The sequence below is a fragment of the Vombatus ursinus genome, unplaced genomic scaffold (assembly GCF_900497805.2).
Source record: "Vombatus ursinus unplaced genomic scaffold, bare-nosed wombat genome assembly UNPS02000577.1, whole genome shotgun sequence".
NCBI lineage: Eukaryota > Metazoa > Chordata > Mammalia > Diprotodontia > Vombatidae > Vombatus > Vombatus ursinus.
Window position 1 is genome coordinate 28,754,690 of NW_020940355.1, and position 23,571 is coordinate 28,778,260.

Consider the following 23,571-nt stretch of genomic DNA (forward strand, 5'->3'; position numbering starts at 1 on the left):
TAAATGAGAAAACTGAATTTTGGGGCTTGCCAACATCGCACAGAAGCAGCTAGGTGGTGCATTGGAAAAAGAGTTGGGTCCAGGGTCAGGAAGATCTGAATTCAAATCCAGCCTCAGATGCTTTCTAGTTGTGTGGCCCTGGGCAAGTCACTTAGCCTGTGTTTGCCTCGATTTTCTCATCTGTAAAATGAAAATTATAATAACACCTATCTCCCAGGGTTGCTGTGAGGACCAAGTGACATAATACTTGTAAAGTACTTAGCACAGTGCCTGGCACATTGTAGGTAATGTATAACTATTAACAGCTTCTTCTTCTTCTTCTTCTTCTTCCTCTTTTTCTTCCTCTTCCTCTTCCTCCTCTTGCATCTCCTCCTGCTCATTTTCCTTCTCCTTTTCTGAGGCAGGATATCCACAAAAGTCTAATCTCTCTTCCATAATACTTGAGGCTAATTGTCATGTCCTACTTGGGAGGGTACCAGGTAAGATGTCACATAGGACACTGAGCCATCAATGGGACAGCTTGAGGACTATTTGTATGAGGGGGTGGTTACCACAACTAATGAGAGGACCCCTAAAGAAGGAAGGTGATAATGTGACCCAGAAAACCTTGGACTTCAATTTTCTTATCTATATAATAAGGCTGTCCATCTAGATGATAGCTAAAGTACCTCCTAGCTCTAACTTCCTACTATGAAAACTTTGCCTACATCATAATTTTTCTTAGGTTTAGTAATTTCAGCAGTCTTTCATTTCTGCTTTTAGCAATATCAAGTCAACAAATATTTGTTAAGCACTTAGTATGTGCCAGGCTCCATCCTAAGCACTGAGGATACAAACAACAAATCAAAAGAAAGACAGTCTGCTCTCGAGGAGCTTACATTATAATGGGGGAGGAAGACACATAAAAGGAGCTGAAACGATGGGGTTGGGGGAGAAGCAATGGTGCTGGGTCCACCTCCACCTGGCTTTTGAGAAGAACTTGTTAAATTTTCAGTCTGAGCATTTGTACCTCAGGAATTGGCAAATGCTACAATTTGGTACTTTATTTATTGTTTTATTGATTATCTTGATCTCAGAAAGTGATGGAGAAATGTTAATAATGAAGATTAATCTTTTTTGAACTCAAAAACATTATTCAGCTTTAATTGGTAATTTGTTCTTTTTAAAATTTTATTTATTTTATTCCAAACTTAAGAAATAAAGCAAACATTTCCATAACATAGTACAATAGAAAAAAAAAGATGATTGTACATGAAACTACAAATTTATTATATATAACCTGCTATTCCTTTTAAATACATAATTAAGTTATCGTGGAACTTTCTTTTTTTTCCCTGTCCCCTAAGCACATTTTTCTTCCTCCAGAGAGCTAGGTATTATACATTTAAGCAGCACACCTTTGGGCAGAAGGCATTCGTGTTGGGACATGGTGGCAAAGTCTGGAGAGTTAGCAGCAAAACAAGAAAAATGCAGGATGGTTGGCCTGGACACTTCCTCAAAATAGAAGTTCTAGGGGGAGCTCACCAGTGCGAGAAGGGGGACACAGGAACCAAGGCATGTTTTAGGGTGAAATGATAGCTGAAACATGGTAGTGAAGCCTGGAGAGTCAGAAGCAGAGATGAGAGAGGAATTCGGGAAGACTGGCTTATGATACTTCACCTAGACTTTAACTGCCTTTGGATGGATCTGAATTAATGATGTTCACACTGTCATCTACCTTGATAGCATATGACTTTGACATCACTATGCTGGGCATTTAACTCACTTATGATTACAACATTAGCTTTCAGGATTCTCTGGATAGTTTAAATTTCCACCACGGTTATATTAAAACTTTTCAGAAAATATTCCATATACTCTGGATAGGGAAGTAGAGAGAGCTAGGGATAACACATGTGATTTCATTGCTTTAGGGAACTCTTAATGAACAAACTCTTTCTACCAACATAGGTTAAAACCTTCCCTGAACCTTATAGTCTTAGAGCATTGCCTCGATCACTGAGAGACAAGACACTCCCTCTCTCTTCTCCTGGCATTCTCTCTGGCTATTCCCCATTCCTGGAATACTCTCCCTCCTTTACTCTGACCACTGACATCCCTGGCTTCCTTTAAGTCCCAACTGAGATTCTACTTCCTATAGCAAGCCTTCTCCAACCCCTCTTAATTCCAGTGCCTTCCCTCTGTTAACTATTTCCTATTTATGTTGTATATATCTTGCTTTGTATATTTTTGTTTGCATGTTTGTTTTGTATATTTTTGTTTGCATGTTATCTCCGCCATTAGATCATAGGTCCATTGAGGGTGGGGACTGTCTTTTGCCTCTTTTTGTATTCCTAGCACCAAGCACAACACCTGATACATAGTTGGTGCTTAATAAATGTTTATTGAATTGAATAAATTGAGAAGTTAAATGGTTTGCCAAGAATCATGAGCTGATATATGTGAGAGGCAATACAAGTGAAATGAGAAAAATACAGAAAAAGTCCTTTTTAAGTAGTTCTCACTCTGAAATAAAATTTGTTGCATTGTGTATTGCATTATGTAGGGTAAAAATGACATGGATAGGGGAGCATGATAACTGTTTTCATGTATTTGAAAGGCCGTTATGTCCAAAAAGAAATTAGAACTAGGTACAGACCCCAAAGAGATCAAAGAAAAAGGAAAAAGACCCTTACATGCAAACATATTTACAGCAGCTTTTTTTTTTGGTGGCAAAGACTGAAAAATGAGAAGATGCTTAAATTGGGGAATGGCTGAACAAATTATGCTACAGCAGTGTAAAGGGATATTACTGTGCTACAACATACAACAAAAGGGTTGGTTTTAGAGAACCCTGGGAAGACTTGTATGAACTGAAGTGAAGTGATGTGAGCAGACGCAGGAGAACTATTCATATAGTAACTGAAAGAATGTAAAAAAAGACATTTAAAGAAGTAAGAACTCTTATCAATGGAATTGCTATGGAGGACTGATGAAGAAACATGCAACTTATCTCCTGACAGAGGAGTGACGCACTGAAGGTGCAGAAAAAGACACGAGTTTTTGGACATTGCAAATGTGTACGTTTGTTTTGCTTGAAAATGCTCATTTATTATGAGGATCGTGTTTTTCTTTTCTCTTTGTTGGGCAGGGAGGTGGTTGGTACAAAGAAGGGAACTAGTGATAGAGTTGCCAAAAGAAGAAAAGAAAACTGGAGCATTGGGGCATTTAAAAAAATACACAGAAGTCAAGAAGATTAAGAAGAAACAGATAAGAAGGATAGTTTTGAAAATAACATGTTGAATATGTTATATACTTTAAAGGCACATTATATGTAATAGAAATTCATGTTTTCACACATATACTTCTCATTCTGTTCTACTTTGTATATATAAATGTTATTATCGATGATAGTAATTCCAAATGGAAAAAAGAAGTGATTAGACTTGTCCTGCTTTGTCCCAGAGAGTAAAATCTGGAGCAGTGGGTAGAAAGTACAGAGAGGCTGATTTTGAATACTTGTAAGGAAAAACTTCCTAACATTTAGAGCTATCCTAAAGTGGAATGACCTGCCTCATGAGGGAATGGATTCCTCCTCACAAGGGGTCTTCAGGTAAAGTCTAGATGATCACTTATTGGGGATGATGGAAAAAGAATTCTTGTTCAAGTAGGTATGAGTCAGGTTAGGTGGGCTCTGAGGTCTCTTTTGACTCAGCAGTTCTGAGATTCTGGGATGTATGTCTTTTTTTCCCCTAGCAGATAGAATTTAGACTGAGCTCTATAACATAGTCCTATAATCAGAAGCCAACATCTGTGGATGTTGTGACATTGCACCTGCATGTTTTGAAGTGAGGAAAATGAAAATTCCCAGCACATAGAAGAGGCTATCTTTAAACACTAATAATTTTGTTTTTTCAAGACCAGATAGCTTTTATAGAACTCCTATTCCTATTAAGGAATGTAAGTACATGCCACGTCTGCAATTTTAAACGAAATAGTCTTTCCTCCCACTCTCATATAAGTCAGAAATAGTTTTTATCTTTTCAATGAAACTTCTACAAAAGAAATCACCCTTCCCTGTAGAATAGTAATGAAAAATATAAGCTTACAAGCAAATTTTTTGGAGGAAGGATGAGTCAGATATGAATGAAGCTGTCTGTCATCACAATTTGAACTACAGTAAGTCCTGTAGTGCTCTGTGATCTTTGGCTACATAGGTCATTGGAACATAATTTGCCTTCTATGTGTGGGCTATCTCCATATGTAAAGAATGAGAGAACTCAGGGAGTTACCAGAGTCAGATAATTCCAGCTTAAGAAGATATCTGGTCTTAATTATCTGGATAATTTCCTGTTTTTTTTTCTTTCTACTTTAATTGGTTTTTGCAGATCTGGCCTATATTGTAGGGTGATATTTTGTTATTTTTCATATACATATTACATGACATAGTACAGAAAGAAGATTCCTATCTAGTATAGGAAATTCAACAAGGCAGTTAAATTGTAAAGTAAATAGAGTGTTGGATCTGGAGTCAGGAAGACCTGAGTTCAAATCCTGCTTCAGATACTTATTAGCTGTGACCCTGGTGAAGTTATTTAACCTTTGTCAGTCTCGATTTTGTCTTTTGTAAAATAGCTCGTCTCTCCTATGAACTGCCTATTCATATCCTTTAACCAGTTATCCCTTGGAGAATATTCCTGGCATTTAGTAAACAGTTAATAAATGCTTATTGATTGATTGGCTGAGGGATGCTATAGCTTCCCCCTTCGGGGGAGAAGCTTAATAACTACAGCACTCCCAAGGGAATGGTGATGGTGACTGAAAAATCTGACTGACAGAATTATAATCTTTTCAAATAGAGGAGAGCTTACTAATTAAAATGTTGCTTAGTGGATGTTTGAGAGGGTATTTAGTGACCTTGAAGGTAGTTGCATAACTGAAATTCAGTTTCAGTGAATATGTAATAGTTGGTAGGAAACAGGGTGAACAGAAAGCAGCATCATAATGCCACTTGTAGAAAATGGATACTTGGGGAGGATAGGTGGCACAGTGGATAGAGTACTGGCCCCGGAGTCAGGAGGAACTGAGTTCAAATCTGACCTCAGACACTTCACACTTCCTAGCTGTGTGACCCCGGTCAAGTCACTTAACCCCAATTGCCTCACCAGAAAAAAAGATACTTTTCAGTATTGGGTATATGAGTTGCCCCTTGATGCACATGTCCCGTCCAAGTTTGTATACCCCATGTTATTTCTGTCCATGTCCTTTTTCTTTACTGTTGGTGTATATATTTGTTGACAAGTGAGTTCCAAGTTTTTGAGAGGATCGTTCTAATGTTACTTTTGTTAATTTACAATTTCATTAAATAGCTTTGCTGTGTGTTCTCTGGATAACTAGTAAACACAAATATGTTGGTAGGAACTCATGTGCCATTTATGGTTTGGAGAGAATTCTGACCCACAAAGTACCTAGAACCTAGGGTAGATTTCTGAGGCTCATGGGTGAGGGGAATCCTGGGTGCTACATCGTAAGACTATGAATTTTCCAATATCACAATTTCTGAACGATCAAAATTGTGGAGAACAGAAGACAATGTAGTTACAGATCATATTCCTCATTTGTAAACATACAAAATTACATTTTTATCCTGTATTTTGGGTGTGGAATATTTTAAAAATAAATACATCTATTTGTAACACAGCTTTGTTAAAGGCTTACATCATTTAGTAACAATAATAATGTATCTAAAGTTTATATAGTGCTTTAGGATTTGTAAAGTGCTTTACATATATTATCTCATTTTGTCTTCCTAAAACTCTTAGAGATAAATGCTATCATTATCCTATTTTACAGATGAGGAAGCTGAAGCTGACGGATCAACTGACTTGCTCAAAGTCTCACAAATAGTAAAATCTGTAAAATGTTTTATATATATTTTCTCATTTCATCCTTACAACAGCCCTGGAAGGTTGTTTCTATTATTATACTAATGGAAATTAATCAATGAATCTTCAAAAACCCAACTTTTTTTTTAAAGTGGAGAATATTAAGAATGTACAGAAAATCACTATCTCCTTCATTAATCTTCATGGGGCCATTGCCACTGTATTATCTCTTGGTCAGATAGCCTTGAGAAGGGAAGGAGTCAAGATGAACTGGGAATTGGGGCACTTTTAATAGTATCTTTTAATAATGAGTGTCCATTTGAATGGGGATTTTATTTTTAAATGCCTAAATCTTTTTTTTTTTTGGTGAGGCAGTTGGGGTTAAGTGACTTGCCCAGGGTCACACAGCTAGTGAGTGTTATGTGTCTGAGGCCACATTTGAACTCAGGTCCTCCTGACTTCAGGGCTGGTGCTCTATCCACTGCACCACTTATCTGCCCTATGTGCCTAAATCTTTGAAGTCATCTAAACTTACCTTTTTTTGGGGACCCTCAGTAGAGGTAAAACACATGGGATAGTTTGTAACATTTGTTCAGTGGAGGGAGAAGTGGATTGTTACAAGGGTTAAATTAGACACTATATCTGAAGGTCTTCATAAGCTCTAAAGAGCCACATAAATACTAATAGTCATTATAGTCTTTTAAATTTCCCTACTTCATTCCCTTTATCCCCTTTATTTCAGTTGTAGTGATAGGGTTTCTTCTCGCCACAAAAGCCTTTGCTCCATATTGGCACCAGAGAGGAAAGGAAAGTAGATGTAACATCTGCATGAGTCCAGGGCTAGAATAGCCAGCCATGCAGAAGTCTCTGCATCAGTCTCCAACAGGTGGCATTCTGAGCTCACACTGCTCCAGCTCCTAGGCATTTTCAGTTCCTATGTACATGTTCAAATGTGATTTGCTTGGGTTCCCCCATGGCTTACTGCTAGTGCCTTGCCCAGGCTTTCTGACTAGGAATGAAATCCTAACTTATTTGGTCTGTTTGCCTCCATTCTCATTAAGATTCATATCTCCTTTCCAATTTCACCTGACCCCAAAAGGACTGTAGTTACTGCATGGAATTCAAATTAAAAAGATACAACATTAAAACTCCCAAGTGGCTGAGCTCAGCTGCTCTCAGAAAAATGTCTGAAATTTCAATTTCTCCGTGGCTGCAACCACTTCCCTTAAGGCCTGGGAGTAGTGGCAGACTGCAAGATGATAGGGAGAAGGAAAATCCGGAGGCTATGAAGGCCAATTAGAAAGCTAGGTATTCTAGGTCTGTAGAAGGCAGTAGTCTAAGTAGGGGATAATAATCATGGCTTGGACTAAGATAATGGAAGCAGTGATAGAATGAGACAGATGTGAGCATTATTTTCAAGGAATAATAAGGAAGATGGTGTTTGAGTGAATATGGGATATGTTGAAAATGGAGCATTGCAAATGACTGTTTTCTGGGATATTAAAAATGGGGTGGTTCCATTACTGGAAATATAGAAGTTAAGCTGGGGAATTGGCTTTGGGAGATGGAGGGATGTGGTGAAATTAAAAGAGTTTTGGGTTTGAAATAAAGTGACCTAGGTTCAAATCCTGGCTATGCTATTTATTCTGTGTCAATTGGACAAGTTACTTTCCTTCTGTACGCCTTACTATTTATCTGTAAAATGAATATATTGGATTACATAATATCTAAGGTCCTTTTCAAGCAGGGGTTATACTGGTAAATGTTTAACAACTGGCTGTCTAAAAAAAAAAAACACCCAACAACTGTACACATGACACATTTTAAAGTTTAATCTGTATTGTTAACTTTTTTTGTATTTATTTAGTATTTAATTTCCCCCCAGTTACATCTAAAAACAATTTTTAACATTTGCTTTTAAAACTTTGAGTTCTAAATTCTCTCCCTCTTCCCCTCCCCTTCCTTATTGAGAAAGTAAGTAATTCCTTATAGGTCATATATGTGTAGTCATGCAAAACATATCCATAACAGTCATGTTGTGATGTTGTTAATGTTTTTCTACCAATTTCTCAAGTCTAGAAAATCAACAAAATAATGAAATGAGCCCTGATTTGTAGCATTTGCCAATTTCTGAAATGTAAATGCTGCACTAAAAATTTAACAATTGGTTTTTGGGAAGTTATTGGTATGAGCTGGCTCTAGCAAATCACTGCTTTCAACTCTAAATCCTATGATTCTATGGTGAGATCAACTCTAGACATGCCAATTTTAAGTGACAGTAGGAGATACAAATGGCAATGTACAGCAGGGAGTCATAAATGGAATTCAGTCTCTGTTGGGCTGGAGTTATAGATTTGAGAGTCACATGTAGAGAGGTGATAGTTAAAGCCATGAGTGTGAATAGGATTACTAAGGATCAGAGTAAAGAGAGAGAAGAGCATGGAATTAACGATAGGACTTTTTTTTTTTTTTTACAAGTTTTATTCTTTAGATTTTTTCATTCTTTAAAAACAATTCTTTTGTATATTGTGGTTAGTTGTTGTTCTTTGTTCTCTAAGAGGACCAAAACACCACAATGTTGGAGTAAAGGTACAGTGTGTCTAACTGTGGTTGATCAGACTAATACAAGCTTGGAAGACTCTGCCACAAGTTGGGCACAAATAGTCCACATGAACATTTGGGGTGGAGATGTCTCTAAATTTGTGCATCTTCATTGGTGCATGTTTCTTTTGAGCTACTTCAATCTTGCTTTGCTCATGGAGCATAGCATCTTCTTTGATGTGGGCAGGCCATGTGGGGCAGTCCTTTGCCAGTGTCTCCCATGTCATGCAATTGATTTCAAAGTTCTTCAGAGAGACCTTGAGAGTATCCTTGTATTGTTGCTTTTGACCTCCGTGTGAATGCTTGCTTTGTGTGAGTTTTCTATAAAATAGTTTTTTAGGCAAGCTTACATTTGGCATTTGAACAACATGGCCCACTCATTGGAGTTGTGCTCTCTGCAGTAGAGTTTGAATGCTTGCTTATTTATCTTGAAAAAGGACCTCAGTGTATTACCTTGCCAGGTGATCTTCAGAATCTTCCGAAGACAATTCAAATAGAAGAGATTCAGTTTTCTGACATGGTGCTAGTATACTGTTCAGATTTCACAGGCATACAACATTGAGGTCAGAACAACATCTCTGCAGACCTTCAGTTTGTCATCAGTCTAATACCTCTTCTCTTCTACACTTTGCTTTGGAGCCCCCTACACACTGAGCTAGCTCTGACAGTGCATGCATCAACCTCATTGTCAATGTGTACATCCCTGGAAAGTATACTACAAAGGTAAGTGAACATATCCATAGCAGTCAGTATTTCTCCATTTGCTATAACCGATGGTTTCACAAACTTGTGTTTTCTTAGTGTTAATTGTTAAGCCAAAATTAGCACAAGTGGCAGAGAATCCATTCATACTTTGTTGTGTCTTGGCCTTAGAGGCTGTACTAAGTGCGCAATCATCTGCAAACAAAAATCATGCACCAACTCTCCCTCCACTTTAGTCTTGACTTAAAGCCTTTTCAAATTAGATGATTTACAGTCAGTCTGGCAGCTGACCTTGGTTCCCTGTTCGTCCTTACTGAAAGAATTTGACAACATTGCTGAAAACATCATGCTAAAAAGCATGGGGAGCAAGCACATAGCCCTGCTTCACTCCATTGGTACCTGGCAACCTCGAGAGCATTGTCTATTATCCAGAAACTGGGCAAGCATGCTGTCGTGAAACTGGCATATGATACTGATGAACTTCTCTGGCCACCTACATTTTGCCATAATTTTCCGTAAGTCTTCATGATTGACAGCATCAAAGGCTTTGGTCAGATCGACAAACATGCACAGACATCTGTTCTGCCCCTGGCCTTTCTCCTGAAGTTGTCAGGCAGCAAACACCATATAAACTGTCTCTTCACCCTTTCCGAAGCCACACTGGCTCTTGGGGAGATGACCATCTTCCACATGAAGGAGCAACTTATTAAGGAGAACTCTGGTAAGAATCTTGCCAGCAATGACTAAGAGAGAGACTCCCCTGTGACTGTCACAGGACAATCTATTTACTTTTATAGAGATGGACAAAAGAGTCATCCTTTAACTCCTGGGGGATAACCTCCTCTTGCCATGTAACCTGGAAAATTTCAGTCAGTTTTTCTATGAACAGTGCCTTTTAAATCCCAGTTGTAATAGAATCAGCACCAGGTGCTTTGCCACATGAGAACAGCTGAATGGTATTCAAAACTCCTTCTTCAGCTGGAAGTCTGGCCACATTGACTTCAACTTGAGTATATGGTCAATGGCTTCAGCACTGATTGATGATGATCTGTTGAGAACATCATGGAAGTGTTCAGCCCACCTCTTCTGGATCACATCCTTATTACTAATCAATATGGCTCCATCAGTACTGGATAGTAGAGATGAACGATAGGCCTTTGACCCACAAATAGCCTTCAGACTATTATAAAAGTATTTTGGATTGCAATTTTCAGGTTAAACTGAATTTCCTCTGCCTTCTTACTGAGTCAAGAATCCTGCATCTCTCTAAGCTTTGCTTGTACTTTATTTTTGCTGGAGTTAAATCCTGCTTTCTTAGAGATGGAACATTTAGATGTTCGCGAGTGTTCTGACCCAGATGAGCAAATACAGAGCTATACACCGAATCTCTGAAAGTTGTCCACTGCTTTTCTGCCCCACTGTTGTCAACTGTGCGTTGGCTCAACTTTCCCTCCAAGTTAGCAACAAACTGATCATTCATGAAGAAGCACTTCCATCCATTGACAGTAAGTCTTCTGGTAGTTGTCTTGCTTTGGGGCAATTCACTTTTGTTGAATGTAAATTTTTAGCCCTGGGAGGATGTCTGTGATCAGATCAGCACTCTGCACCATACATCACTTTCATCACTCTCACATTCTGTCTGTTTCTTCTCCTTACAATGACATAGTCTATTAAATTCCAATGTTTGTTGCAAAGGTGCATCCACAAAGTTTTATTGTGTTTAGGTAAACAGAGGACAGTGTTGGTGATGAGAAGGTCATGAGCCACATGAGTCTTCAGTAGTAAGTGACCATTGCTGTTGCTATTTCCGACTTCATTACCCCCAAGGCTTCTCTGCCATAGTCTGTGCTTATTCCTGCATTAAAGGACTATAGAGTACTAGGACCTAGGACTATAAGCTTGCTCTCTTTTGGCACATTGATGATGAAGGTCTCTATAAAATTTTTCTTTGACCTCATCAGGGTTTGTCCTGGTGAGAGCACATGAACTGATGGTGGTGGTGTGGTGCTTTTCTGCAAGTGGCAATCACATTGTCATGAGCCTGTCATTCATTCCTTTTGGGAGGCATACAAGCTTGTTGGCTAGATTAGTTTTGATTACAATCCCATGCCAGTTTCATAGTGCTCCGTTCTACTGTGGCCACTCTAGAAAACGTGTGTCCTGCTCTGACTTTGGTAAGCTGGCCTTCATCTGCCACCCTTGTTTCACTCAGGGCTGCCATTTGGATGTGATACTTGATGATTTCTCTTACAAGAGCTCTTTATCTTTCAGGTCTACTGGATTTCATACTGTCCATAAGTGTGCACATACGACATGTACGGATAATGAGTAGAATCATCTTTGCAAAAGTTTTTGTGCATTTTTTGTGTTTCCCTTGTGTGGGGGGGATCCCCACCTGCCGTGGTAAACAGGCCAGGGTTGGGTGAAGAAGACAATTTTTAGGGTACCTTTTCTATCCTCTTCCTCACACCAGGAGGGAGCACTATGGTCATTGACAAAAGTCTGCTCAGACACTCAGGGGGCTTCTCAATCCAATTGCTGTGTCAGTTCAGTGAGAAGAAAATCCTATGCCCTGGGCTGTTTCTGTGCAAAGTTGTGACTATAGCTCTGAGTGCATAGGCACCCACTGCTTCATCACTTGCCTGTTGCAACAGGACTTTGAGATAGTTAAACATGGTAAAATGGTTCAGGTGATATATTTTGATTTGTGCATAAATTGGATTTAAGTGAGGCAGAGTTGTGTGAAGTTGTTGGCCTCATTCTCTTTTCTAGTCATTGAAGTCCTGTGGCAAGACAAAAGTCTAGATGACTGGTGATGGCTTGGGATGCAGTGGATGACCTTGGCATCTTCGATGTCTAACCAAGCTCTAAATGCTCCATAGCACCTGTTTCACCTGCCTTCTTGACGATTGGAACAAATTGTTTTCATCTGCCCATTCTGCTGGGGGAAGTCTTCACATACTGGGGGAAGGCACTCTGCTAATTCATTGAAGGGTTGGTGACCCCTCTGTTACCCTCAACCTGGTTTAGCCTGCCTGTCAAAATGGTCTACTGGGGTGTGGCAACTGTGCATGCTATAGTTTCTTGGAGCCACAGGTGAGAGTTGGGTGGCAGGTGGACTCCAAAGGTAGAAAGCTGCCCTGAAAAGGGCTTGGCAGCCCTCATATCAGAGGTACTAGTCTTCCCTGAACATACCCTACACTTAGAATAGTGACTTTTTTGTTATACACACAGGTATGTGTGTATATATATATATATGTATGTATATACAATATGCATATATTATGTGAATAAAGATAATTTTCCAGGGAGAAGAAAATTTCTAAAAAAATTTTGACTCATCATCGTTCTAGATAGCCAAAAATTTCTGGTTCATACAACTTACTGACCTTTTCTTTTGGAGAGTGATGGTTCACTTGAGGCTGAAGACATCTTGACTTTAGGATGCTCCTTTTCAGCTTGACATTCTCTCTAAAGGAAACAAAACATGTGCATGATGCATTAAAATATGAAATTGGTTACTTGTCAAACATCATTGCCTAGTACAGTGTCTGACATGTAGTAAACATTAAAAAAAACTTCCATTCAATGATTTTTCTTTTTTCTGTTTGTAATACACTTAGAAAACAATGCCTTATATCTGCGTATTCAGTCTTCACTTCTCTTAAGTCAAATTAAAAAAAAAATAACCTTTACCTGGTTGGTGACTCTTACGTTTTAGTCACCTAGTTAGAGTGATTATAGGAATGTCAGCCTTGAACCCAGTCATTATTGCTTGAGATTTCCCTTTCTTCCCTTCTTTTGCCTTTCCTTGTCCCTTTCCTTCTTCTCTTTCCTTTCCTCTTCTCCTTCCTTGCCTCTATTCATTCCTTCCCTTTCCTCCCTTCCTTTCTTCCCTTTCTATCACCCTTGTCTGTCTTCTCCTTATTCCAAGGCACAGTTTGGCGTTGTCTAAAACTCAATCTTTCAACATTGGTTCCTGTTTCTGACATCTCTTAGGATGGGGTCTGCAGCAATACTGAGGGATAAAAAATTAAGGGTAGGTAAGTTCCCCAAACAAATCAGCTGAGATGAAATCCCAAGGAAGCTGATGAATTTAAATTTTGTCCTTTGTACGCCAAGGATGAACCAAAGGAAAGGGAACAAGCATTTATTATGTGCTTAATAGGCACTGTCCTAAGTGACCTTTGCCTTTCCTCTGGGGTCTAAGAATAAAAATTGAAAGGGGCAACATACAGAAAATTCTGAATACCAGAATGCAAAAGATGTGCTTAGCCAGAGACGAAGATTTGGGAGTCCTTCGTGGAGAGGTGATAGGAGCCAGACTTAAAAAAAAATCATCTGTCTCCTATTGTTGCTGATAGTAAAACTTTGGGCAAAGGTCAAAAAGGTTATGTGCTTGCTTTTAGAGACAGAAAAATATGAAGATTATGTGAGACTACATTGTTTTGCTCTGGGCCAGTGGAGGAGAGGAACCCTGGCCAGAAGCTGCAGGTAGATTTGCTTGAAATGGAAGCTGGCAGATTGATTCCTTAGAAGAAAAAAAAGTGGGGGTTATGGGTAGTTTATGCCAGCAGGAAGGCCTGGACCATATTCTTCCTCTCTGACTCACTGGAACCCCCTACCCTCTTCTCCTACCTCCTCACCTGATTGGAGCGCCTGTCCATGTAAGTTTAATAGATCCACTGGAAATTGGGGCAGTACAGATAGACAGGAGTTGGGAGGAGGGGGATTCTCTAATCACGGTTCTGGGGTTAAATTAGAAGATAATGTGTTTCTGACACCCCAAGTTGGAACCTCCCCCCTTTAGCCTCCCCTGGGATCACTAATGGTTAGGTTCTAATATCGTTAGTATTGAAGAGCAGGAGGAAATATCAGACACACAGCTTATAGGCTGCATTGCCTCCTGTAGTACTACCAAGTGGAGCATGAATCAGATTAAAATGTAATTGGGAAATATTAAAATAAAAATAAAAATACAAAAACCCTCCACATAGATAATGCTAATTTGTGACTTTCTAAGTTGCCTGCTGGGAACCTCATGGATGGTTTAGAGGCCCCTGTTTCTATTTGAGTTTGACGCCACTGTTGAAAAATACTGTTCTTCAGTACATCACGGGTTTCCGTGAACTGACCTGAAAATGTAATATCCACTTAAGGTATCGTTTCTTTGGTAGAATGCATTGTGAGTTCTAAACAGTTGGCTACTTACAAACAGATTCCTCCATTCATTGGTTTGTGGGATTACTTGTTCAGAGCTTTATCGATTACAAAGTACTTTTACATTTATTATTTAATTTGTACAAGTTAAGTCTGCAAGGTATGTAGGCAAGGTATTATTATCCCCATTGTCCAGACGAGGAAGCCTATCAGTAAGCATTGATTAAGCGAGTGTTACACAGCAGGAACTGAGCTAAGCATTTTTCCCCCTCTCCCTCTTCCTCTTCAGAAGAGTGTTGGGAGTGCAGCAGTGTGGGCCTACATTTTGATCTCTAAGCTTGTTGCCTTGTGCAGTTTCTCCCTCCAGGAGGAGTTCCTGGTGATTTGTAGCAAAAGCCCAAGGAAACCTGCATGTGTGTGCTAGGATCTGAAGGATCTCAAGTTTCTGTGTGTCTCAAGTTTCAATGTACATATCAGAACACAAAAAGGAGATTCTCTATGAAACTATGAATCTGCATTTCAGAGAGGAAAGGGGGTAGATTGATTATAAGCATCACATATGAAGAAAGAAGAAAAAAATCTTCAGCCAAATGGCAGATACAAGCTAAACACACAAATCATCTGTCAGGATCGAAGACCACCCCTCGCTTTTTACTCCTCTCTTTTTGCGATTAGGAGACACCCTGTTTTCCAGAGCTAAGCCCCAGCAAGCAAGCTGTTCCCTGAGCTTGGCATAACAATAATCCTTTGTGCTTGTCTTCTGGATAAACACTGTTGCAACTAAATCACAGAACTGATTCTAGGCAAGCCTGAGTCTAGGCAAGCACCAACAGGCCCAGACGTGAAGCCCTGTTTTGAGCGGACTTTTTGTCACTGGATAACCTTGCCTCACTGTTGCTTTTGTGCCTCACCACTGTTGTTATACTATGCTGTTTGATATTTTTGTCTAGCCACAAATGTATATAAATCAAGATTTAGCCCCACTGCCTTGGGTCTCCTACTAGAGGAGGCCCTGACACTTGTCTAATTTCTCTCCCCTAGTGGAATGAAGATAGCTTTTTGCTTTTGACCTGTGTGAGATCTTCAGTATATTTGGAGGTAACAGTGGTTGCAAAACTTCTGTGATTCTTTGGTTATTTGTAACCAGAGTTGACACATCCACATTTCTAAATTGAAAGAGATGTGTCATTGAAAATATTGAATATATATGTATATATACATGTATAGATATACATTTACACACACATACAGACACACATGTGTGCACACACACACACATATATGGCCACTAACTAACCCAGATATTCACACAACCTGGAGAAAGATAATAAAACCTTTTTTTGGGTCAGAAATAAAGAGGAAATTAATTCAATATTAATGGCTAGGTCAAGCCAATATAGTTTACCTCCACCATCAGGCAGATTTAGCAGTACCCTGAAGTACAGACCTCTGATGCTGGGTTCATGAAGGGAGAAATGACCCTTAATTGTGAAAGACTTCTAAGCGAAAAGCCTAAAAAGACAGAGAGGTGGGGCAAGAGAAGAGGCAAAGTATGGACTTTGAATGGTGAATGGGGAACCCTTGGAGCCCCAGGCATGTAGGGGAAATCTGACACCCCAACATGTCCATTGATTCTCAGTGCCTACAACCCTAGAGATGCTGGACTACTTGGATAATTTTGTTTTTCCCCTGGTTAAACTGAAATTTCATTTTAATCCCACACAGAACCTCTTAGCTCTTGTGTTTTTTAATCACCTAAACTGATCTGTGTAATTATCGTGCTTCTCTGTTCCCAGAATTCTCTCTGCTGATTCTTCCTACATTTAGAATCACAGGACTGACCTTCAAGGGGATTGACAAATTTACCTGGAGGTGGAGGTCGGATGGGACTGCAGATGTAAAGAGAGCAACAATATGCAACATAATCTATAGATTTAATGTAATCAGTCAAAATATCATGGGAAACCTGTAAGAAATGGATAGAAATAACAAGAAAATACATGTGGAAGAAAAGACAGTAAAGAATTTAAAGGGAAAATATAAAAACAGAAGAAGGGATACTTTTATTGCCAGACAGATCTCCAAATATATTACAAATCAGTCGTCATCAAAGCAATTTAGTTATGTTCTAAAATAGAAATTGAGATCAATTAAATAGATTTAATAACTAAGAGAGGGAAACAAGGAGATTTAAAAAAGTGTTTGATAAATCCAAGATCACAAAATACAGGAGTAGGAACTTATTCAATGGAAACTGTTGGGAAAATTGGATAGAATTAGGTGAAAACGGGACATTACACACTATATACCACAATAAATCCCCAATGAATTTGTGATCTTTCAAAAACCACTTTAGAATTAGAAGATAATGGAATGCTATATCTATAACAATTAAATTCTTAGATTTTCAACAAGTAGAAGAAATTATTGGAAACAGAAAAGAAAAATTTGATTATATAAAAATAAGGTGATCTTGTAGGAAGAAAAAGCAACACATACAGAATAGAAATAAACAGATTGCGGAGAAATCATTGCAATTTCTGATAAAAGGCTGACAGCTAAAATTTGCAAGAAATGGGAACAAATTTATGAGAAATATCGATTTTCCAATGGATTATTGTCAAAGGATATGACCAGACAATTTTCAGGAGGAGAAACACATAAATTGATTGCCACATGACAGGTATTCAAACTGTCTAATAATCAGATAACGTGAAAATTGAAATGACTCTGGGATACCACCTTTTGCCTATTAATTTGGCAAAAATAGTTTGCCGGGATAAAATTCAGTACTAACAGGACTTGGAGAAACATGTATGCTGTTATAATGTTGGTAGAGTTGTGAATTGGTACAATCTTTTTGAAAATAATATGAAATTACATAATAAGAAATATAAAACTGTTCATATCCTTTGATCCCAGGATCCCACTACTATTATAAGGATGTTATTGACAGAAGGAAAAGAAGATCTATTTCTGTGAAAAAATTCCTAAAACATGATATATGAACATAATGAGATATAATTGCTGAACAAATTATTGTTATATGTGAATTTATTGGAATAACTTTGTATTAACACAATGACAAATATAAAGAATAGCAAGAAATATAGGGAGACAGAGAAAGTGATGCAGATTAAAGAAAGCAGAGCCAAAATAACTGTATGAACAACAATAATAGCAACAAACTCTGGAAAAACATACAGAAAGTGAAACAATTTCATAAGGGGATATGGAAAGAAATAGAATAATTTTGCTACTACCTTGTTTAAAAAATATATTTATTTTCATAAATGTTAAGTCACTGATGTTATTCTATATGTATTTTCTGGTTTTGTGTATTTGAATGTGCTTGTTGATGGTTATTACATTTCTAATTTTTAAAAAAAATTAATATTATTTTATTGATAACCATTTTTTTGCATTCAATTTATTTCTGAATGTTTCCCTCTCCTTTTTCCTATTCAGTGAGCCATATCTTATAACAAATTTTTTTTAAAAGAGGGGAAAAAAGCAGTGCAGCAAAAGAAAACCTACATGTATTGTAAATGGCAGCATATATAATATTCCATAGCCATTAGTCTCACATCTCCGTAATTAAGGGAGAGGTTGAATTTTCTTAATTTTTCTCTAGGGTCAGTTTATTGTTTAATTTTTTCTATTTACATTATTGAAGTAATTTTTCATATTGTTTTCATGGTTATGCTTATTTCACTCTGGATCAGTTTATATAAGCCTTCCCATATTTCTTTGAATTCTTCATATTTATTCCTTCTTATAGCAGTATAAAGAGACAAATATTGATGAAGGGCTCAGATATGTAAGTCATTCTAGTATTTAGTGACTTTAATTTGCACATCTGGTATTAGGTTTGGTCCCAAAGAGATTCTTGCCTCGTAGACCAGTTTGTTAAATATTTATTTACTCATAATATTTGTACATCACAGTCCACAAGATAAATTTTAAGGCACTGACATATTTGGAAACGGGCAAATCTAATTACTTTCAAAGTTAAAGAAGTAAGTGAAGGACATGAAGTGTACTTCAGGAAAAAGAAAGAGTGGTTTCATGATTTTGGATAAAATGAACTTAGAGCATAGCAGAAACAAACAAACAAACAAACAAAACAAACCAATCCCCCTCCCCCAATCTAGATGATTTAAAAAAAAAAACTGGTTCTAGACAAATTGACTTCCTGTTTTACAATAATGACTTTTTTCTTTTTGGTCTCTAACTTATATTTGCTCATTCACTCCAGCACTTTTCCTTTTCAAGGTCAATCCCTGTCCATGGACTCTTGATGTTATTGACTCTTGATTTTTCTGGAAAAGTATACCGAATAGATCATCCTCCCCCTATTCCGTTGCCCCCACTCTCTCATTTTTAATCTTTCCCTAATAGCTTTCTTGCTGCCTACAAACATATCTAAGTCTCCTCTTTTCCTTAAAAAAATCCTCATTTGATCTGAACATTTCCAGAGGTATCATCCTCCCCTTCTCAGCTAAACTCCTCTAGAAAGCTAGTTAAAATTGATGCCTCCACTTCCTGTACACTTAATCTTTCCTAAACCTGTTGCAATCTGGCTTCCAACATCATCCTTCACCTGAATACTGCCCTATTCAAAGTTGCCAGTGATCTTTTAATTGCTAAATCTCATAGGCTGTTCTTAATCCTGATCCTAGCTGACCTCTCAGACAGATAGTCAACAAGCATTTATTAAGTGCTTGCTACGTGTCAAGCACGGTGCCAGCATTGGGGACACAAAGAAAGGCAAAACACAGTCCCAGCCCTCAAGGAATTCACATTCCAAAGGGGGAGACAGCATGCAAACAAACTATGGACATACAAGATAATTATAATGTTAATCTCAGAGGTAAGGTACTAACAGTGGGAGAGACTGAGAATGACCTCCCATAGAAGGTGGAATTTGAGCTGAGTCTTGAGGAAAGCCAGGAAGAGGAGGGGAGGGAGAGCATTTCAGGAATTGGAGATAACCAGTGAAAACGCAGTCAGGAGTCCTCTGTAGGGAACAGGACGAAGACTAAACTGCTGGATCATAGAGTTTATGGAGGGGTACAAAGTATGAGAAGACTGGAGAGGTAGGAAGGGGCCAATGTAGAAGGGAAGAGGTCCATGGGAGGGGTAGGGCTTACATAGATTGGGATGAGGGGTGATCATAGAATGGTAGCAGAGGAGGTGAGTTTTCCTCTCGGCAGCTTAAAACTAAATCACAGGGACTCTGAATGAAGGATATAGTTAGCCATAGGACAGTGAACTGTCCCACCAACTGCAATGATAGCTATGCCTATGACTTGAGCTCGGAGTTGATTTATCAGCCCTTGAACAAAAGGGTAGGGGGATTGTCTGTTCTTAGCACTGGCCCACTGGTCAGGTGTTATGGTGGTGAGGCACAGGGAAAAGACTTTGCCCATTTGATCATCCTCTCTCTCTTCCTAATTGTCCATTTCTCCCTATCCATTGGCTCCATCCTTTGGCCTATAAACATGGTCAGATCACTCTTATTCTTAAAAAGAAAGCAAAAAGCAAAAACCAAAAAAAACTGACCCCCAAATATTCACTTGACCCCGTTTTCTCCTATTTTATCTCTCTTTTACAGCCAACTCCTATGGGATGGGGGGAGGACCTATTTATACATGTTGCCTCCACTTCTGTACCTTCTACTCATTTCTCAACATCTTTTAGTCTGGCTTCTGACCACACTACTTGACCAAAACTGCTTTCTTCAATGTCATCAACAATCTCTTAATCACTAAACCCAATGATCTTTCCTCCTCCTCATCTTTCTTGACCTCTCTGAATTATTGGACATCATCGACTCCCCTTTCCACCTCAATACGCTGTCCTGCCTGGATGTTTGGGATATTGTTCTCTTCTGGTTTTCCTCTACCTATGTCACTGCTCTTTTTCAGTCCCCATAATAGGATCACTTTCCATGTGACCATACATTTGGCTATCCTCTCCATGCAGGTGACTCCCAAACCTACACTGTCAGTCCTCATTCATCTCCTGAATCAAGACCCATATCGTTATCTTCATCCTGAGCATCTTTACCTGGACATTCAATTGGCATCTCAAACTCAACATAACCACAACAGAATTCTTTTTTTGCCCTAAATCCACCTCCCCTTTTAACTTCCATTTTCTTTGAGACTCCATGTAATTTTAAACACCAGCTTACAAATTTTGTAGTCATCCTTGGTGCTTCCCTTTCCCTTAGTCAATCTGTAACAAACATTTATTTAGAAGCTACTATGTGTCAAATACTGTGCTAGGTGCTTCGGATACAAAAACAAAAATAAAGTAGTTCTTGCCCTCAATGTTATCCTATACATGTTATCACTCATCTACCATATTAGTTCTCTTCCTAAGTCTTGTCAGTTCTAACTCTGTAACATCTCTTACATCTGTATCCTTTTCTCCACTTATGTTCAGGCTCTCCCTGCCTCCAGGCTCTCTCCTCTCTAAATCATCTTCTGCTCAGCTGCTAAATTGATATTCTTTATTTTTTTAAAGACATATTTTATTTCCCCCCAATTACATGTTAAAACAATTTTTACCATTTGTTTTTTTTTTAAGTTTTGAGTTCCTGAGTCTATTCCTCCCCACCTCCTTCCCCTGCTCCCTCCCTGAAACAATAATGAATCAGATGTAGATTATACATGTGCAAATTTTATGTTCTTTAAAAAAAACCAGGCCCAACCACGTTACTTCACTATTCAAGAAGCTTCAGTGGCCTTCTAACACCTTCTAATAAACTGGACTGCTCTGATTAGCATTTAAAGCCCTTAACAATCTGGTTCCAACCTAGCTTTCCATTCTGATTTCATATTACTGCCCTTCACATATTATGTTCTAACCATATTGGCCTTTCTTGCCATTGAAATATTCTATGTCCCATCTCCATGCCTGCTCACAGGCTGTCTCCCATAGCTGGAATGCTTTCTGTCTCTAGCTATCTTTTGCGATCCATCATTAATTTCCTTTAAAGTTCAGCTTGGGAGCCCCCTCCTACAAGAGGCAGCTCCAGATTTCTTTGTTAGTGTACTCCTCCTGATGCTACTTTTTGATTTATTTTGTATTTACTCATCTCTGTGCATGTTATCCCTGATAAGAAGATGAGAGTTTCATTTATGACTTTATCTCCAGTGCCTAACACAGTGCCTGCCACAATTGACTACATGTAGGTGAAAGTATAAAAGACAGTTCACCTGGATCTTAAAGGTTCATTGCTTTTGACTCTTCTGACATGTGTGTTCAGCTAAGAAACCAATGGTCATTGCAAATTAATATTCTTATAATATATGTGTATGGCACATTGTGAGGTTTCTTTTCAACTACCCTGTCCTTCCCTCACCCCAAGTCCAAAAACCTTCTGGGTGATAATTTTATTTTTCCTTTCTATTTCAATTATGCGGATTGTTATAGTAACTTCAGCATAACATGTGAAAAGGACTTATGTTCTCATTGAATAAAAAATGCTAAGGCACAATGTTATTTACTAATGTGATCCTCATTCCCAGTCCCACTTTCCTCCATCCTCAGCCAGGTGAGCTAATAAGATAAGGTTGACAGAAACTTTGAAACAAATACAACATAGCTTCTTAAAAAGCTGGAACAGCTTTCTTTTTAAGTGATATCACATCTTAAAAGCTACACCCAACACTTTCACTTTCTCTTTCTGACATAGGATACAGCTTCCCAATCCTTCATCACATACAAGTAAAATACACGTAAATGGACAGAGATAGAAAATAAACCATAAAAGAACAAAAGACATTTTGAATAGATGTTGCTGGGCAGCCTTACTTAGGGAAGCCTTGAGAATTCTTCCATGTTACTGCCCTCATTTCCATTAACCATTTCAAACACACAGCCTTTTCACATGAGTGAATTCAGTGTTGTATGTACATTACCTGGCCCATGGATGGCTGAGCTGGAATGCCTGGCTTACTAATTTCTTCATTCTCACTTCCTTCTTTAGGCTTCACTTTGTTGAATTTTGCTTTTAGTGGCTTAAACATCTTCCCTTCCTGGCTGTTCTGTGTCAGTCTGTTGAGTTGTGAACTTTGTTTTTCTTTCCGTCACTAGATAAGCCAATTAGATGCTTAATCAGGATTTTGTTCTGGTTAATTCCTAGAAGCAACTCCCTAGAGAAGCAGGCTTTTTAAAGACATGCTTTGTCAAGGCCTTGATTTTAAGAGCAAGATATTTCTACTTTGATAGTCAGGTGTGTTTAGAGAGTCAAATTCTGTTTTTTAGAAATGTGTGTGAAGGAAATGTTTGAGAGGATTAGATATTTAGTTGGAACTAAATTGCCCAAGCTAGTAACATTGCCTCACATTACTTTTGAATATAAATTCACAATTATGCTTTTAGATTTAATCTTTTAGTTAAAAACACAAAGATATAATGGGAAACTAGTTGAAGAGCATAATTGACACATAATAATCTGGGCATGCCATCTTCTAAGGTTGTATATTTTCCCAAATGGAATCTTTTTGTTTCTAATGCACTTCACAACTTCTGTTATATAATACTGTGTAAACTTTAAGTCTTTGTTCAGTTAAATTTCATTTTAATTTCCATTTTGAGAATATCAACAAATACAGCATACATTTAGTTCAAGTGAAAATACCAAGAGAAGATGGAAAAATCATTCTAAGTGAAACTCTACCTAATATTGTTCTTCATTGAGACTTGGACATGGGAGTGAGGAGCCAAAGCCTGTTTCCTAGGAACCTTGTGATACTGTTTACCTTTTGAGTTAGACAGCCTAGGACCTATTTCACTGGTATATTGGGTTTTCAGTACTGCCATTTCCTTTCATATTCTTCCTTGACTGAGTTCTGGTATTGCACCTCTCTCACTCCCTTGTGTAGACAGGGAATTTGGCAAAAGGGATAGAATTCTGAATTTAGAATCGGGAAGAACTAGGTTCAGATCCCATCTTTTCCATTATTAGTTTAGGAGAAAAACTCCATACTCGGTATTTTAGCCAATGTCCGCCAGAGGTAATTTATTAATTTATAAACATTCCTGTTTGGAATGAGGTATAAACAAGCTAAGTTTCCTGTGTTAATTTAAATTCTCTATAAATGAAGTTATGTCCTCTTACATTGTCTGGTGATAATGAAACAAAAGACGAAACCCCACAGCAAGATTAAACAGAGTACAAAGTTTAGATGTAGGGTTTTTTGATTTACCAAAGAAGACTTAAATAACA

The 23,571-nt window shown here is 38.2% G+C and overlaps 1 protein-coding gene across 1 annotated transcript in view; it reads right to left on the reverse strand.

Moving 5' to 3' along the window:
* The window catches only part of CNGB3 (cyclic nucleotide gated channel beta 3), a 188,358-nt gene extending 165,989 nt beyond the window's left edge, over nucleotides 1-22,369 (reverse strand). Inside the window, exons 1-2 of the mRNA XM_027871946.1 lie at nucleotides 22,262-22,369; nucleotides 12,557-12,638 (exon numbers count right to left, since the gene is read on the reverse strand). Coding sequence (XP_027727747.1) covers nucleotides 12,557-12,638; nucleotides 22,262-22,369 — 190 coding nt within the window. The remainder of the gene's footprint in view (nucleotides 1-12,556; nucleotides 12,639-22,261) is intronic.
* Between the last annotated feature and the right edge of the window lie 1,202 nt (nucleotides 22,370-23,571).